The sequence below is a fragment of the Pinus tabuliformis genome, chromosome 8 (genome assembly GCF_031772625.1).
Source record: "Pinus tabuliformis cultivar Carrire ecotype Pingquan chromosome 8, CPIR1, whole genome shotgun sequence".
NCBI lineage: Eukaryota > Viridiplantae > Streptophyta > Pinopsida > Pinales > Pinaceae > Pinus > Pinus tabuliformis.
This window is the reverse complement of record NC_142294.1, coordinates 1,993,043,505-1,993,061,616: the sequence shown is the minus strand read 5'-3', so window position 1 is coordinate 1,993,061,616 and position 18,112 is coordinate 1,993,043,505. Positions and strand designations below refer to the sequence as shown.

Genomic DNA, 18,112 nt, shown 5'->3' with positions numbered 1-18,112 from the left:
CAAACCAAGGCCCATTGGTAAAAATGATCCTCTAAGCTGATTCCTACACTTTTCCCACTCTAAAAGCTTCAAGATGGATGGCAAATAATATAATGATCTAGTCCATCATTATTCATGAATTTAAGTAGATAACTTCTTATTTCTTAGCATACTCTCTTTTATAAAACTTCAAATAATGGAGTTCTTGATTGTAAGTGTAACAAGGATTTTTTTTATCTTCAGGTTGTATTTTGTTGCTTCATGGGAATGCCTGAAATGCCATATGAAAAACACAGGCAAAGTAAAGTGTTTGCGATGTGTGAGGGAAGAGAACCTCCAATGCAAAGTTGAAATAGAAGAAAGGCAATTTTCCAATAATTTTCTGAGTTTTTTCATGAGTGGATTGACTGATTTTGAAAAATCGAAATATCTTTTAATATTGTTATAGGAAAAAATCTTTAAATTGTAAATATGAGATAATTATAATAGGACTTATACAATATATGTGAATCTAATCTACTAAAAGGAATTTCACTAAAGCAAAGTACTTTTAATTTGTGTTTATTAATAGGTAATAATGTTTAGTGGTAAGTTAATCATTACTTTACCTAATATATGTAGGTGACTCAATTATAAACTCAAACTTAACATCATTTTGTGCAAGCTATTAACATATGTGAATGGAAATGATAGGGCACTAAAATATTAGAATGTCGTGGTTTTTTTTTCATAGAGAAGGATGAATGTCAAATTTAAACACTCACATAGATGACCACTAAAAACAAATATATATGGATGAAATAGAAATGATGCCTAATCACTTGAAGAAGTACATGAAAAGCGTGCAAATGGATCAATTTCACCCAATAAAAAAGAAGAAGAAAAGGACTGAAGCCCATAGAAAAGTTAAGCTATGATACCAATTAAATAAACACTTAAAAAGTATCTCTACACATAATTAAATATAATTCCAAATATATATCTATGAAAGTTTGAGTAATAATTGAATGATTATTACAATCCTTATATGTATATAGTCACATGTATAAATGCCTACAACCTTTGAGAAATTTCATAGCTTATTATTATTATTATGGTAAGGTGAAAACTTATTATTATTATTTTATTATTATAATAAAGTGAGACCATAATAACCAGTGAATTAGTTGATTATAAATAAAGTGATCTCAATTTTCCAACAAAGTTTTTTTTTCCATAGAAAAAGATGAATGTCAAATTTAAACACTCACATAGATGCCCACTAAAAACAAATATATATAAATGAAATAGAAATAATAACTAACCACTTACATGAAAAGAGTGCCAATAGATCAATTTCACCGAAATAAAAATAATAATAATAATAATAATAAGGCCCTTAGAAAAGTTAAACTATAATACTAATTGAATAAACACTTAAAAAATATTTCGACACATAACTAAGTATAATTAATATAACTGCATATATATATATATGAAAAATATAATTAATATAATACATCCATATATATATATATGAAAATTTTAATTATAAAGTGAAAACTTATATTATTATTTATTATTAATATAATAAGGTGAAACATAATAACCATTGAAGTTGTTGACTATAAATAAAGTAATCCATGAAGCTAAAGATAGCCTATGGGACAGATTGCTTCTTCATCTGCTTGATGTATTTGGCCCTTTCTCTGTGAAGCTTCAAAATAAATGCTCCCAGCATCTCGACAAACCCCTCGTTAAAAATTGTCCATGTGTTGAAAATTTTGAAAGTAACACAAGCAAAAATTCTACACTTTTACGACAATAAAATACTATGTAATAAATTAGTTACACACAGGGAATTAAAGTTAATAGGCTCCTAGTTTCCAGGACTTGGGGTTCTCTTGCTTCTATCTGTCTAAAGAGGTGGGTAATGATATATCCTCTGGACACAACTTGGAGATACCGATCATTTACAACTCAGTAATACTGATCTTGGGGACCATGATTTCGGTAGCACTTTTTATACATTGAACAATAAATTTGGCTAACACTGGAATGTGGCTTTCTTTTCCACTATAAAAGAACATGCCAAGTGATTTCTCCATTTTATGTGTTGGGTAAATGCATTCCATTTCTTTCAAGATTAAGATCTCATTCACATATGAGCCTCGTTATGATAAGCTATTTAAAATATTTCAGCTGCTGAAATCAATAAACTTAAGTCGAAAAATTGACACAAGATTTCAGCGTTAACTGAATCTTGGTTATAAAGCAAAGTTACAACTCCAGTCCAGTTCTACTTCCCCAAATGATATGCTTGATTTTCTAACAAATGTCGTCAGTCTTGATATGTGGATGCAGATTTGTTCATTGTTTTTTATGCCATGCAGATGAGATTCAACCATTTGCATATTTCTGTACATTCTGATTTGTTCACACTTAATTTGACAAGTTATATGACATGTGACTTAGCAGTACCAGAGACAGGAAACTAAAATTACCTTTAAATAGAAAGAGAGAATAGAGTCAAAGTTTGATAAAAGCATATGCCTTGCAATTCAGTGGAATGAAAGGTTAAGGTCTCGGGTTGGTGAAATTCTTTTTGTTATGGAAATGTACAAAAACATGAATCTTGTTATTTTGATTAGATCTATGGTGAACTGCAGAGAAATGTTCATACGTGATAGGTTGATTTTTTTTTTTGTGAGAAATTAACATATCGTTTCTTAAATTTATCAAAAGGAAAGATAAAACTCATTGCCAAAATGAATTATACAAAGCACCAAATGAAGAACATTGTCACAAACTGTTGGCTATTAACCTTTGCTATTCACTCCCAATAAGCCAAAGAAATAATGATACCAGAGATGGCCTTGATTTGATCGTATTTCCGGCTAGGCAAATAAATCTGGACACCTTTTTCTAGAAATCAACCTAGCTTTGGCCTACCAAATACAGTTTCAACAAATAATGCTAAATAAAGCAAACTCAGATACATTGACCAACCGTGACCTCGCATTGCCGATAGAATGGTAAGTGAAGATGGCATAAGATGAAAAATAATAGCAGATATTTAATATACTGGTAGGCATTGAAGAACAAAAAAGGGGCACTTTCGCTATTTCAAAATAAGATCTTTCATCTCAAAGTTTAGCCACGTTTTCATCAGAACGACTTATACGAGCAAACTGAGTACGTAACATCCTCCTCATTACTTTATTTGAGGCTGTCCTTGGCAGAGAAGGAACAGAGGTAACGTAACTTACCTGCAAAAATAAGGCATCTCAGTCAGCATGTTACGAGGAGCAAGACTTAGGGAATAAATTATGTTCATGCCACATGTCATCCAAGTTATAAAAACTGACGTAGAAAGTTAGAAAGTGACAGTAATTTCACCTTGAACAAAGGATTCAATTTTTGTTGTAAAGCTAAGTTGAAAGCTAGTTTCATCTCTTCAAAATTTATTTTTGTATCTGTTTGATCCTTGAGGACTATCACAATCAGTAACCGTTCAGGACCACCCCCCTCTGTTGGAATTCCAATTGCAGCAGTTTCCAATACCCTTCCATCCACACCGTTACAGACACGTTCAATCTCAATTGAGCTTACCTGCAGCAATTTTCACAGTAACTATGCATTGTATTACTTCCTTTAGTCGATAAATTAAATTTTTCCAACTAGTTGAAGATACATCAGATCTTTGCAATCCTCTTATTTTCAGTTTGATACTTTGTCTAAGAAAATTTTGTATCTCCGAAAAACTTCACGTTGCTTGTGATCCAATTTTGACAATGTACTCTAGAAACCACTACGAAGTCTTACCAGAACATATCAATAAATGTACAATGCCACACAAAATGAAAAGTTACATCAAACAAGGTGAAAATGAAATTAAGCAAGCAGGTATGGGTGTTTAGTATTGTTACTCCCTAACATCTAGGGGTAACTTGAGGAGATTGTTTCTCTTGTGTTTCTTTCACAGATACAAGTTCCATAAATGAGGTCCATGGTTCTCCACAGGCAGTTGACTAGAGATGCTACCCACATTTGCTCATCCCACTCCTGTATGATGATTATGACACTTGATATACATGAGCTATATTATTTCATTGCTTCAAATTGGATGTTAATATCTCATGTACTTGTCATAAAAGTGGTGATCAACGGTCGAGACAAATAATGGATCATGATGCTCTAAATTTGTACTATTTGCCTTGTTTCACCTTGTTGGATCCTCATCATCCTCTAGATAAGTTTTGTCACTCTTTGGTTGAATCATACTAATGTGTTGCTTTGAGAGGTGTAGCATGTCCATTTTCCAATTCATATATAACACTTTCCATCCTTCCCAATTTCCGTTGTCCTGCTCTTGGGTTGAATGTCATATGTCACAAAACAGGTTTGTGCTCTAGTCGCATGAGAAGGAGCTATAAGCCCAATGCGCGGGTATTTTTTTTTTAAATTAAGTAAAATCAAAAGGAAAAATAAAACTTGAGTAATGCCCCATTCACTATGAAGCCTTTACCCCAAGTATTCATAAAAGAATGTCTAAAGAAGGAAACCCCTCCGGGACAAAAACCACTGAATGCTTTTCAATATTAGTCTTCAAAAGATTTACATCAAATTTTCAAATCCAACTGAAGGAGGCTCCAACCTGTTGGACGCTCCAAGGCCTTGTTTAACAACTACAACTGTGGGAGGACACTCCAAAGCGCTGGTTCTCAGCGTCCTACTTGAAGGTGCTCCAACACCTTGTGCACCAGTTGCAACCCGACAGATGCTTCAACGCCTTGTGCAAGCTCTAACCTGCCCTAACACCACCCTATGACCCTGAAGTGTTCTCAGGCTCGAACCTGAAGGACAATCCATTCTCCTGCCTTGCACCACCCTGCCACCTTGATCAACTGACAAACCACGTTTCACAATTTTCAGACTAGATCCCCCTGTGCTCAATAGAATAAATAACATTAAATAAACTGTCAAATTTTGTTGTTTTGTAATATGTAATGAATAAAATATATAAATAATATAAATATAATGTAAATGATAATAATCAAAATTAGTTATTAGTTAAGTAGTAATTAGGTTGAAGAGGCATGTCTAATAAGACATGACTCTTCATGAAGAGACACTTGCATGGTATATAAGCAAGCCTCTCGTTCTCATTATAATTCATTATCATTCTTATTCATTTTAATATATAATATTTATATCTTTATGGATATCTTGATATTCCAAGTATTCTGGAGTAATTAATCTTAAGAAGGAACTTTGTTCGCTTCATTTGGCCAGTGCACAGAGCTCGTTCTCCTATCCCAAGTCTTTGAATATTGAAATTAGTCAACCTTGTTGTCATACAATTGAAGCATTTTGCTCAATAGTGTGGAGTTTGTCCTTTTCCCCGTTTTCTAGGCCTTTGGCCATAAAAAAAATTAACCAAAAAAAAATATAAAAGTAAATAAATTAAAAAAAAAAAGTAAAAGAAAAAACAAAACGGATACAAAATCTCATACCAAGTATATTTAAAACTTTTTACGTGGAGAACCTCGTGGTTTTAAAAACAACCCATGGTATTTTAAAAAGTTAGAAGAAAAAAAAAAAAACAAAACAAAAAACAAAAGGAATACATTTTACTTTTTACGTGGCGAACATTTTAACGGAGGTTTTAAAAACAACCCATGGTAATAGCCCATGGTATATGGTATTTAAAAAAAAAAAAAAAAAAAACAAAACAAAAAACAAAAGGAATACGTTTTACTTTTTACGTGGAGAACATTTTAACGGAGGTTTTAGAAACAACCCATGGTATTTTAAAAGTTACAGAAAAAACAAGGATACAAAAGCTCTTACGTGAAAGGTAAATATTACTTTTTACAGGAGGTTTTAAAAAAAACCCATGGTAATCGCCCATGGTATTTTAAAAGTAAAAGGTACTTTGATAACATTGGAGAAAAAAGGTGTGATATAAATAATTTTAATCGTTCAAATCTAAAGATTGTGACCGTACCAAGAGTCACATCTCATCCAAATTTTCTGAGAAAAAAAAATATTATTATAATTATAAAAAAGGATACTATATAAGCCTTAGTTACATATAAAAGGAAAAGTGGGTCTAAAAAAGTATATATATAAATTTTAATAATTATAATATAATAGTATAAATTTTTTTACTAAAAGAGTGAAAAGAAGAACTATTTGAAATATATGATTTTGATAAGAGAAGTGGAAATATATTTTATAAATTAAGAGAATATATAAAATTAAAAAAAAAAGGTTTTATATTAAAAAAATATATATATTATATAAAAAAGGAGTGATTTAAAAAGGTATTTAATATTTAAAGAGTAAAATGGAGACTAGTAATGAAAGGTTTCCTGAAACCTTTGGTAAATATGTTGATACATTATTTCAAATCAAAGGATCGTTTGCAGGAAGAGACAACATAATCTCTATCTGTCCTGTTCAAAGAAGTAACTATGTTAGACCTTAATGTGCTAACCAATTAGTGATTCCTGAATCAAATATAGTTGAAACAAATATTTGTGGCAAACAATACGATATAAACAATTTACACCTAAATATTGGAGATTATACTTTTACCTCAAAATTCACCGTGAAAACCTTACGTTTTTATGATAGTGACATTATTTTGGGGTTACCTTGGATGTAAACTCTAGGTTCCTTTATTCTAAATACAACAAAGAAGTTTCTTACAACAAGAAGAAAATAACGCTCCAAGATTTTACACTAAAACCAAATTCAGTAACACCAGAAGATATCTCAGATATTTCAAAAGTAATGGCTCAAGAAGGTAAAAAGATATTACAAAATATGCAAAAAAAAAAATTGACAAAATCAATGTTGACAAAAATGAAGAAGTTTCTCGATTTAAAAACCATAGCGAAAAATTACTATCATAAATTAAGAAACTTAAGAAGGATAAGAAGTCATTAGAAAACAAGGTACAACAACTTATCGAGAAAGAAGCATCAAATGTAGGAATTCAAGTTGATGACAAAACAACAAATATCGATCGAGTGAATATGACAACTCAAGAAGACAAGTCAGTTAAAGAAACGACACACTTAGATGTTGCAGTTCAGACAATGAACATCCCAAGTGAATGTTCCATAACCGTCTCAACAACATCTTTGCCAGAAGAAAATATAAAAATTGGCACATGCCCAGTAAGGAGAAATCAAACCAAAAAAGTTCCATATCGGCATTTGAATCATGAGAACAGACGAATCAACCATGCTACATATTTGAACCAGTCAGAACCAAAACAACAAATTAATGTTTCAAAGAATAATGACGTAACATCAATTCCATCTTATGCTAACAAGTCATTACAAAATTTTAGTGATCAGAATGCTATACAGAAGATTAATCTGGGATGGTCTGATCCCTTCTCAGTGCGACAATTTTGTTTGTCACTAAGAAGATCATATCAGCTTGTATCGACGAAGATGACTGTTCCAAGAGAGAAAGACTTTCAAAGCCAAAAAAGAGATCAAGTCCTTTTTCATCGACAAGCTTTGAGGACAAAGCTCTTTGAGGAAGGAGGCAATGTAACGAATAAAATATAGAAATAATATAAATATAATGTAAATGATAATAATCATAATTAATTATTAGTTAAGTAGTAATTAGGTTGAAGAGGCATGTCTAATAAGACATGACTCTTCATGAAAAGACACTTGCGTGGTATATAAGCAAGCCTCTCGTTCTCATTGTAATTCATTATCATTCTTTTTCATTTTAATATATAATATTTATATCTTCATGGATATCTTGATATTCCAAGTATTATGGAGTAATTAATCTTAAGAGGGAACTTTTTTCGCTTCATAAAGGTTGCACAAAGTCGTCAGTAAATGCAACAACTTCTTATGTTCAACGATCAAACCCTAGTTGTCAGTCCCAATGTTGTATTTCAACTTTTGCAACTAAAACCCAACCCTGCTCGTCGTATATATATATATATATATATATATATATATACCCTATCAATAGTACGTCGAATCCACTAACACAATGATCTGCATTATATCTGTTCTGACATCACAGGTATCACAAGTAAACAGTGATAGCAGTTGCAATATTACAAGTTGCAATATTACAAGACTGTGATGTCAGAACAGATATAATGCAGATCATTGTGTTAGTGGATTCTATTGCCCTATCAATAGTACGTCGAATCCACTAACACAATGATCTGCATTGTATCTGTTCTGGCATCACAATCTTGTAATATTGCAACTGCTATCACTGTTTACTTGTGCCCATGACCACAAACCTAGATGCCACCAATTCGACCTATGCCCAACTGTAAGTTGTATCATTGACGAGCTTGGGATCATAGGATGCTGAAACAATATGTTGCAACAAAACCCTAGTTGCTCATAAACAAGTCTGGCATAAGGTCGTCGACAACAATAATATAAAGTTTGTTAATTCTACCTCTACTCAATGTTAATACCAAAATCCTAATTGTCAATGTACTACCAATACAATTCTTTTCATTGTGAAATACTCGCAACAATCCTTTAGTACTACCTATTTATTAGGTTATAGCACAATACCAATTCTGCCACATATATAAATATAATTCAGTAGCACTTTGTCCTTTCATCATAAGGCCTTTCTCTGCTCAAACACTAGTAGCATCATAATTCGATTTTCTCTCTACAATGACTTAGCGATACATGGCATTAATGGCTCTCCATCATCTCTTTCATCAAAGCACTACTTCCTTTAGAATTCAAATTGATCTAAAACCAAGTCCACAAACCTTCAAAGTATTCATAACCATAAGTGTTCTACAAATTGTTTATTTTCAGGGAATTTTTGATAGCCCACAAAGTTATGCAAATTATTCTACAAAAGAATAATGATAACCCAAAGTTAATAATTATTCAAGATCGAATCTTTGACCTCCACTAATGGTCATACATTATTTTCCAAACCTAGTTCGATGTTAATAAACCATCTATCCCATCTCTATATATATTTGATGATTCCACTATATACATTGGACCCCAGGACACAGGGACACAAAGGGAAAGGAGGTGCATCCTAAGGGTGAGCATGAGGCAGACATACCCAGTCGTTGTGAGGAGGGCATAGATTGGCCTAGTGTGACTCCAGAGTCACCACTATCAAAGAGCACATTAATGGCACGGGTTGAGATAGCGACAAAGAGAGTGGAGCACACACCCATATGAACATCCATTGACGAGATGTCAGTGATCCCAGAGGCATCCAAATCCATCACAGAGTTTCCAGATGGCAACCACCTATGACTAAAGGGTGAGGATGTCTTCTATGATGGGTTGTCTATGGAGGAGCAGTTGGAGGCTCATGTTGAGCCCATGATGGAGAATGTTCAACCATCTTTTGGGCTCGCCATTGGTGAGGGACAACGAAGAGGGCACATGTTGGGACTTCAGCACAAGTCTCTTCAGAGGCATGCTGATAGGGATTTCAACATTATTAGCCCACCTCTATGCATTAGAAATAGAGAGGCAGAGTTATCTAGACAAACCATAGGGGATAACTAGGTCAGCAAGATTGAGCGACATGACCTGAGTATGGTACAACATAAACATGGAGGGCATGTTCCGTAGACAAGAGTTTGTGCATTCCATCCTTCCTTCGGGATAGGATGGCAATATGTACGAGTTGGTACCCAATAGAGTGGGCTAGGTGTTCGAGTATATCCATCACCATAGTTCAACAAGGGCCATGGGTTACCAGAGGAGCTCGGGGGCTAGACTGTTGTTGGGATCTAAGTGGCATTCCCCATCACATCATGGAGCCGATAGGGGATGGTAGTAGCTGCGTGATGGATCCGGTGGTTGGGCGCACACACACTTTCAGACCTCCTTCAAAGTCTCATACAACACTAGTGATAGGATGCATTGATAGAGGAGCAGACAAACTTCGTGAGATGTTTTGGCATGTTGGCTGTGTGTGGGATCACAGGATCATCAACATACTTTGGCAAGATCTTGTAGGAGGAGGTGGCATCAATAGGCCACCAGATAGGGCATTGTATGGAGATAGTGCTCTCTCATTAATGTATTGGGAACAGGAGCTATTGAGGATCAACACACTAGTGTTATTCCCATTAGCATGTGAGGAGTTAGGCCACTCATGTCTACTAGGGCAGATGAGGAGGTGTAGCTCACATCACAGTGGGTGCACTAGCAAAGTGGTGGATGCATTGGCACATGTGGGACACAAGATGATATAGGATGGTACAACAATGGACGTTGGTGTCCAGTTGTGCATAGAGTTGTGCCATGAAGTTATTATGCATATGAGTGCGGGGATGCATGTCTATTGGAAACAGTGTATGATGTTGCGCAAAAGGTCACTAGAGCATTGAATCTAGAGAGATCTCTTGACGAGAATGTCAAGCACACCATTGGATTTCGCTTAGCCAAGATTGATGAGGGCATGGATGAGCATCTTGTGAAAATTCCTAAATAGAAATCCAACTGTAGTGACTGATATTATTTCTTCTACTTATTAATTCATAAATAAGTTATTCACAGTGTTTCTATAGGAAATATCAAAATAAATTCTCCTGCAACCTTCACAATTTAAATATTGCAGAAAGTAAATGCAAAGAAAAATACTAGCACAAATACAGTGACAATGACATTATTTTTGAACAGTTGTCCCTGGAAAAACCCAATGTGGGAAAACCAATGCAGCAAATGAGGGTTTCTTTATTGCTCTTAAGCAAAATCTCACATATAAGATGCAACCAACTATATAGAAGATATTCTTTTATGAGAAATTTTACAGACAATTTTCTCACGCTTCACAGTGAAATTCTAACTCTGGAGAGGAACTACTGCCCTCACTACGTCTCTCTGTGTCACCTTTTGCACAGTGACTGCACAGTCCCAGCGTCACTGCCTCTGCACTGTCCCTCCTCTACTTTGCTTCTTCTCTCTGCTTCCTACACCCCCGACTCTTGTTGATGCCCTTTCTCTACAACCTACAACTCTCCCTCTAATTCGATTTTCTCTTGCCAAACTTCAACGAGTGAGAAAATCAATCTGCTTGGGAAAATGAGTATCTGCTTGGTTCATCTTCCAAATGCCCATCGAAGTCCTTCTTATAATCCTCTCGTTGATCAATCAACGACCCAGATTAGATTCTAATCAATGGCTCATATCATTTTGACTTGATCCTTGTCTTCTTCTAGAAGTTTCACCCTCAGTTTAATTAATACCCTTTAATTATTTTAATTTCCTGAGTTTAGACTTAGGCATCCATTAAAAAATAATTAATTATTTTAATAAAATTGTCTCCAGGCAGAATTTCCCAAAAGAATTTCTGGGTATTCTGGAATACATGTGTCCTAGCCTCCCTGCAAATTTTGAGGTTTAGAGCACATCTGATGCTACCAGAAATCAACACTCCCTCTTAGTGAGGAATGTTCTCTAGTAATGCAACCTACTAAACTATCACCCTTCTCTATAACATCCCCCTCTGCGTTGTTGATGTCTAACATCACTACCCACCAACTACTGCGCAAATGTTGCATCTGTATTGTTGTTGACCCTACCACTCTCAACTCTACATCTGCACTGCAACCCTCTCATTTGTTGTTGCTGCAACTGAGAAACCATCTGTTTCTGCTATTGAAACGAGTTCTCTAACATACCCATCTGCTCCCTGAATTGGATGAACTTAGATTTTCCTAGAGCTTTTGTGAGTACATCTGCTACTTGATTTCTTGTAGGGACATACTACAGTTGTACTGCCCCACACTGAACACAGTCTCTAAAAAAGTGACATCTAATATCAATGTGTTTCGACCGATCATGAAATATTGGATTCTCAAAGAGTTTGATACAACTCTAATTATCGCAGAACATATTGGTCGCTTTCATCCTCTTCCTGAACAAACTCACAAGCAATTTTCTAAGCCATATAGCTTCGCACGTCGCTGTATTGGCCGCCATATATTCTGCTTCTGCTGAGCTCATAGCTACCGACTTCTACTTCTTGCTACACCAAGAGATCATTCTTGATCCTACGCTGAAGCAATACCCGGAGGTACTTTTCCAATCTACAGAACTACTTTCCCCATCTGTATTCAATCTAACGTCATCTCCTCGAGTGTATTTCAACCCATACCTGATTGTCCAACGCACATATCTAAGAATGTGCCTAATTGTTGCCCAATGCACCTTTTTCGATTCCACCATGAACTGACTAAGGGTGTTGATAGCGAAGCAAATGTCAGGCCTAGTGTTGACCAGATACATGAGTGACCCAATGAGTTGTCTGTCTAAGGTGGGATCCACTTCCTTGTCTCCTGATGCGTCTATTTTCTTCCAGTTGGTGATCATAGGCGTATGCCAAAAATCGTGATTTCGAAATAAAATCAGGATGTTATCGAGATGTTCGCAACACTCTCCAACCAAACATAAGGTCTAGGACACTCAATACAGTGGCTCAAATCATTGTTACAAGACTTTAAATTATGACCTTGGCTTACAATGATGTGAAAAATACTATCTATATATATATATATATATAGAGGTAACAAGTACCTTCTCTAGGATTGCCTACATGTTTGGGTTGTTAATGGTTGTCCATTGTCCTTGTTTTAATTATATTTCATAACATCCCTAAGCCTAAATAGGGTTAAGATCCAGGAAACCTCTAGAATAGAGATAAATTTTTTTTTTTCATTAATTGCTATTTGCCCATAAATTTTAGCAGTCACACTCAGCTGAGTCAGACCAACTCGACCAAATTTGACTCATCTTTTCCCACAAAGGATCTGAATCAACAGTTCACTGGCTATCTCAAAAATTGACTTGGTTTGACTCATTTGAGTCTGTGTTTGTAAGACACATCAGCCTGCTAGCAATGCTTGCAAAAAAAACCTGAAATAAATTTAAAAACAATAAAAATAAATAAACTTACCTATCCAGCGTCTAAACCCCAAAGAGACATTCCTAGAAGCCTCCCTTACCTTTGTTACCTCATTTGCATTCTCAAACATTAGAGAACTTTTGAGGTCTAAAATAGGCCTCCTAAGAAAAATGTACAAACAAAATAGACTTTATAAAAACCAATAGGATTCAAGATGATGATGTCAAACATGGGGGATGATTCACCATTTTGGGTAAAAAAGTAAAAATAATAAAAAATAATAAATAATAAAACTACTTTTCAACTTGTATTTTCAACTTATCTCCCTAAGGTTTTACTCAAATTTCGAGGGGGGGATGATTCACCATTTTTTGGGTAAAAAAGTAAAAATAATAAAATAATAAAATTATTTTTCAACTTGTATTTTCAACTTATCTCTCTAAGTTTTTACTAAAATTTTGAGTGGAAGTACTTATTGGATGCAAATTTAATTCCTCATCCAAGGAGAGTACCCATGTTGCATACTTTTGATGGACTCTGCTACACGAAAATTGAGAAATACGTGAAAAACATGATTACCCATGGGTACTCCTTGGATGAGGAATCAAATTCTACATCTAATGAGTGTTCCTGCTTGAAATTTGAGTAAACCCATAGGGAGATAAGTTGAAAATACGAGTTGAAAAAGTAGTTTTTTTCTTTTTTCCCTCTAAAATTTGATAATATAATCTAATCTTATTTTATTATTTACATTATTATTTTATAATTTTCTTAAGAGGCCCATTTTAAACCTCAAAATTCCCCTAATAAAAACCTTGCATTTAAACTGCTTGGAACTGATTTGATACTAACCTAGAGGTGATTTCAAAAAGAAATCCATCTATGAATGTGATATTGTCTACTTGCTACCAAATTAGAGTTTAATGAGTTTTTTACTCTAACAATCATTTCAGGCATCAATGCTTATGTACCATATCGAAATACATTGATTACATTTAGAACTTTAATTCTACGTATCCTAGAAGTTACAATTGTGCATTTGGATGTTATTTTTCCTCTTTGCATTCTTACAATATGAATCAATGAATTAGCATATTTGATGCCTAAGTGTTTGCATTTCCATTCATCTGCATGAATAAACAAGTGTAATCTGCAACATTTATGCTTATTCCCTGCCTCTTATGCAAAAGTAATTGATAGCTAAATTAAAGTAAAAACAATAAAGAACAAAAATTGCATATAGACAAATTCTTTCAACAATGAAAAATGTAAATATAAAAAAATGGAATTTGTTTATTTACATAGTTCCTTTTTTTGAATTGACAGTAAGATTCTCAAACATTAAACCACATCTTGATTAAAAATTACTTTTATGGTGTGGGAACATTATGAATTCCATAACCCTAAATAATTTGAAATAAACAAACCTAAATTTTTTATTATGTCTTTTTATAAGATGAAATTCTATTTTTATTTATTATTTTTTATAAATTCTAAATTGTTTTAAAGAGGGTCAAAACTCCTAAAAACTAAGTTCTTATTACTTAGACAAATACTTATGAGAAAATCACTTTTGAATTGAAAAAAAATTAAATATTTTTATTTATTAATATATATATATATATATATTTTATTAAAATATTATTTGGGAAAATGTTAATTATTATTATTATTATTATTATTATTATGTGAGTGTGTAGAGTTTAACATTATTGTGAAAGAGTTAATTATTAAGGTTTAACATTATTATGAAAGTGTTAGTTATTAAGATTTAACATTATTATGAAAGTGTTAATTATTAGTATTAACATATACATATTTATATTTTTACAATTAATCATCATATAATTTTAAATTGAATAAAAAATCAAAATTAAAGCACATATTATTATAGGAATAAAAATTTCACGGATGTGAAATTGTTGGACACCTAATCAACTAAGGGTGAAGGTGTGGGAGCTGAACGATCAAAGGAGTCCAAGAGACATTGGAAGATGAATCCAACAGTCACAAGAATGTATTATAAATGTACATATATGTTAATAGTAAAGGCAATTAACTGTTCTATCAGAGTGTAGATTAGGCCTAGGCATTTTCTGAGCTTGTCAGCGTTGCATTCTCTAGAATTTGTCTGTCATTCCTCTATTTGGTCAGTCATCTATAGAAATAATGCTACCCTACTTCACCTGGGCACTCCTTTGGTCTGAAACCTGACCCATCTGCCTTCTCCCTGGCTTGTGCGTTACTTACCGTTTTTGCCCACTCTTTGTAACGCTCCATTAACTTACTGTCTGTCAAAAATCTGTTGCCTCTCCTCTATGTACCTTTTCGCTGGCACCGTTCACCTACATTATCTAAGGATTTGAACCATCAGTCTACCATTAACTGCACAAACACCCATTACACGCTAGTCAAAATTTGAATGTTTGGAACGCCCCTGTGCGTAGTCTCCACGCATAATTCCTAGTGATTCACACACAGCGTTGAATTAATTAGTTTAATGATGAGATCATTAAGAGATGTATGTCATATGGGTCAATTAAATCATGGTATGTGCGTTTAATATCAACCATTTATGAGCGTTGAATGATGAATTATATGCATTGAATAGTGCATTGTAGTGGTTGGTCATTAAATATGCCCTGGACTATGGTGAAGGTCGTAGAACTGAGTTGAATAGTTTAATTTTGCATGAGTAAATCAAAATCCTATGTTGAAGTTATATATGCATTGAAGTTCATATTATATGTTGGGACGAAATCTGCATATATTTTGGTTCATGTATGATGTATGATGGCATACATTGATCCATGTATGATGGGATGCGTTGGTTCATATTTATGCAACATTGAAGTTATAATGAGTTGAAATTGAACTCCTGGAGGTGTCTTAAAATCTGTTGATTGTCGTGCATTGCTTTATCTCTTTCATATGTGCGTTGAATTTTCTTGGTATCACTATTTATATGTACGTTGAATTTGCAAATTTTCTTGATGTTAAGGTCGTCGCTTACTTCCATCACAAAAACGACCGAGCTCTGTCATAGTGGAGCATTCACTGAGATTGGTAGATGCCTACATTAAGGAAGCATTTCAATGAGCCACATCTAGCGGTGCTTGCATATTGTGCATGTTGTATATATCCATCTGGTTGTTATGTGACCATCAATGCTATATTTCACATCGTGCATCCTAACCCAAGATTTTAAGACAAACCTGAGATTCCACCTTGCTCGCACTTCAACAAAAGAAGCGTTAGAGAATAAGCCTCTTGCAAGAGGTGAACAAGCAAGAAAGTTGTGATGTATATATCCATCTAGTTGTTACGTGACCATCAATGCTATATTTCACATCCTGCGTGCTAACCCAATATTTTAAGACAAACCTGAGATTCCACCTTGCTCGCACTTCAACAAAAGAAGTGTTAGAGAATAAGTCTCTTGCAAGAGGCAAACAAGCGTGAAAGTTGTGAATGGAACTCGAGCTCCGACTATTGTAAGAATTGCACAGGTATCATGCATTGTTTGTTCCATTATTTGTTTGAACCCAGAGAGCACGATTAGGAGGCGGTATAGTGGGATGGTGTCATGATTTTAGTTTGAAGTAATCAGAAACACAACACTGGCCATTGTACTTGATGCAGCAAGGAAGCTGGTGGACCTTATCTATTAAATCGACAATGAACCCATCAACAATGTGAATGGTTCCAAGCACTCCCTTCGAAGGCCCATTTCCATTCTTCTAGACAACGCCACCATTGCCCCTATAGAAGACCGCAGTCTCATAACAGATACGTAGTTTGCATATGTCTTGCTCTTATTCATTCTCGTATGGTGTCTCTGCTTTTCTGGCCCTGAAATTTGATTTGTTTGCGACAAGATAGAAAGAGATGATATGATAAATGGTGATTGTTTAACAGAATTGCATATGTGAATTGTAGAATCTAGACATGTATGATACCTATAAAGAGGAAGAAGCAGTGTGGCGATAGCGTAAGTGGTTTTTCTCCTCGAAATTAGGGGCTTGGGTAAACCATAGTTTCGTCAGGGTTGAAGTTTCTATTGGTAGACTGTGGTTTCATCTTTTGCTCCTCGAAATTGGAGGCTTAGGTAAATCATCATTTCGTGAGGCTTGAAGTTTCTATTCATATATCTTCAGATTGACAGCCAATATTCCTTAGATCGAGAGAAACATTTTTTTTTGAGTTATTTTGAAGACATTTGCATACTGTTGTATGATTTCTGCCCCCTTGAGCCGAGACTTTGGTGCAAATTGAAATTGGAGCAACTTCTAATTTAAGTTAAATAGGTGCATTTACAGAGTTTGATTTGTTAATAAAATGGACAGACTTTATGGAGTATTAGAGTTACTAAATAGTCTAATACATTCTAGTGTGGACAATACAATTATGATTGACAAATTCATTCTCACAGACATTCAAACTTGCTTGCAAAATGCAAAAGAAAATATAGAATTTTTGCAGTTGGAGTCTCAACTTCAGCAAGAAGAATTACAACAGTGGAGTCATCATTCTGAACCTATTTCTATTCAGAACATCAAATAGACTCCCATAAACAACAAGTCAATAATGTTACAGTTGACTCAGATCTAGTGCCCAATGAAGTAGTAGAGTTACATGCAGATGCAGAAGTTCAATATGCACTTCCCAAGCCCATCATCAGACCTTGGGAAGAGCTTGTCCATAACAATCATAGAACTAGTCTTGGATATGACAAGGATGTGTCCTTTCATATTCCAGAATACTCAAAGCCCATCTAGTTTCAAAGTGTTGGATTCCTTCATGACAGTTCAACTTCGGTTGTTCCAGGTTCTGCAACAACAACATAATGTTATATGCCAACATTGTGACTGAGTTGGCCATATGAAAGATCATTGTTTTGATCTTCATTCATGCAAGCATTGTGGTCAACGTACTCATTATTCACACAGATGTTTCAAAAAAAAGCCTCCTACAAGAACAAAGATTCATCTTGGATGAATTGCTTCTTGGCAATGGGCTTTAACAACCAAGAAGATATTTTGCTCATACAATAGGATTTGTTCTCAAATTCTGAAAAGTCTTGCAATTGAGATCTCTTCATCTTCTCACCTTGTATCTAACAGGGGGGGAAATGATGGTCATATACAAGCTTCAAAGCCACGTCAAGTGAGCCTCAGCCACAACTTGCCATACCAGATTCAGAGTTGTAGCTAGAGACAAAGATGCCCTTGAGCATGCCTAC

The 18,112-nt window shown here is 34.4% G+C and overlaps 1 protein-coding gene across 3 annotated transcripts in view; it reads right to left on the bottom strand.

Moving 5' to 3' along the window:
- Positions 1-2,704: 2,704 nt before the first annotated feature.
- AAE17 (acyl-activating enzyme 17) overlaps positions 2,705-18,112 on the bottom strand; it is a 351,148-nt gene continuing 335,740 nt past the window's right edge. For all 3 annotated transcript variants that reach the window (XM_089374866.1, XM_089374867.1, XM_089374864.1), the window contains 2 exons: positions 3,358-3,570; positions 2,705-3,227 (listed from right to left, as the gene is read on the bottom strand). In XM_089374866.1, coding sequence (XP_089230992.1) covers positions 3,105-3,227; positions 3,358-3,570 — 336 coding nt within the window. In that variant the 3' untranslated portion in view covers positions 2,705-3,104. The remainder of the gene's footprint in view (positions 3,228-3,357; positions 3,571-18,112) is intronic.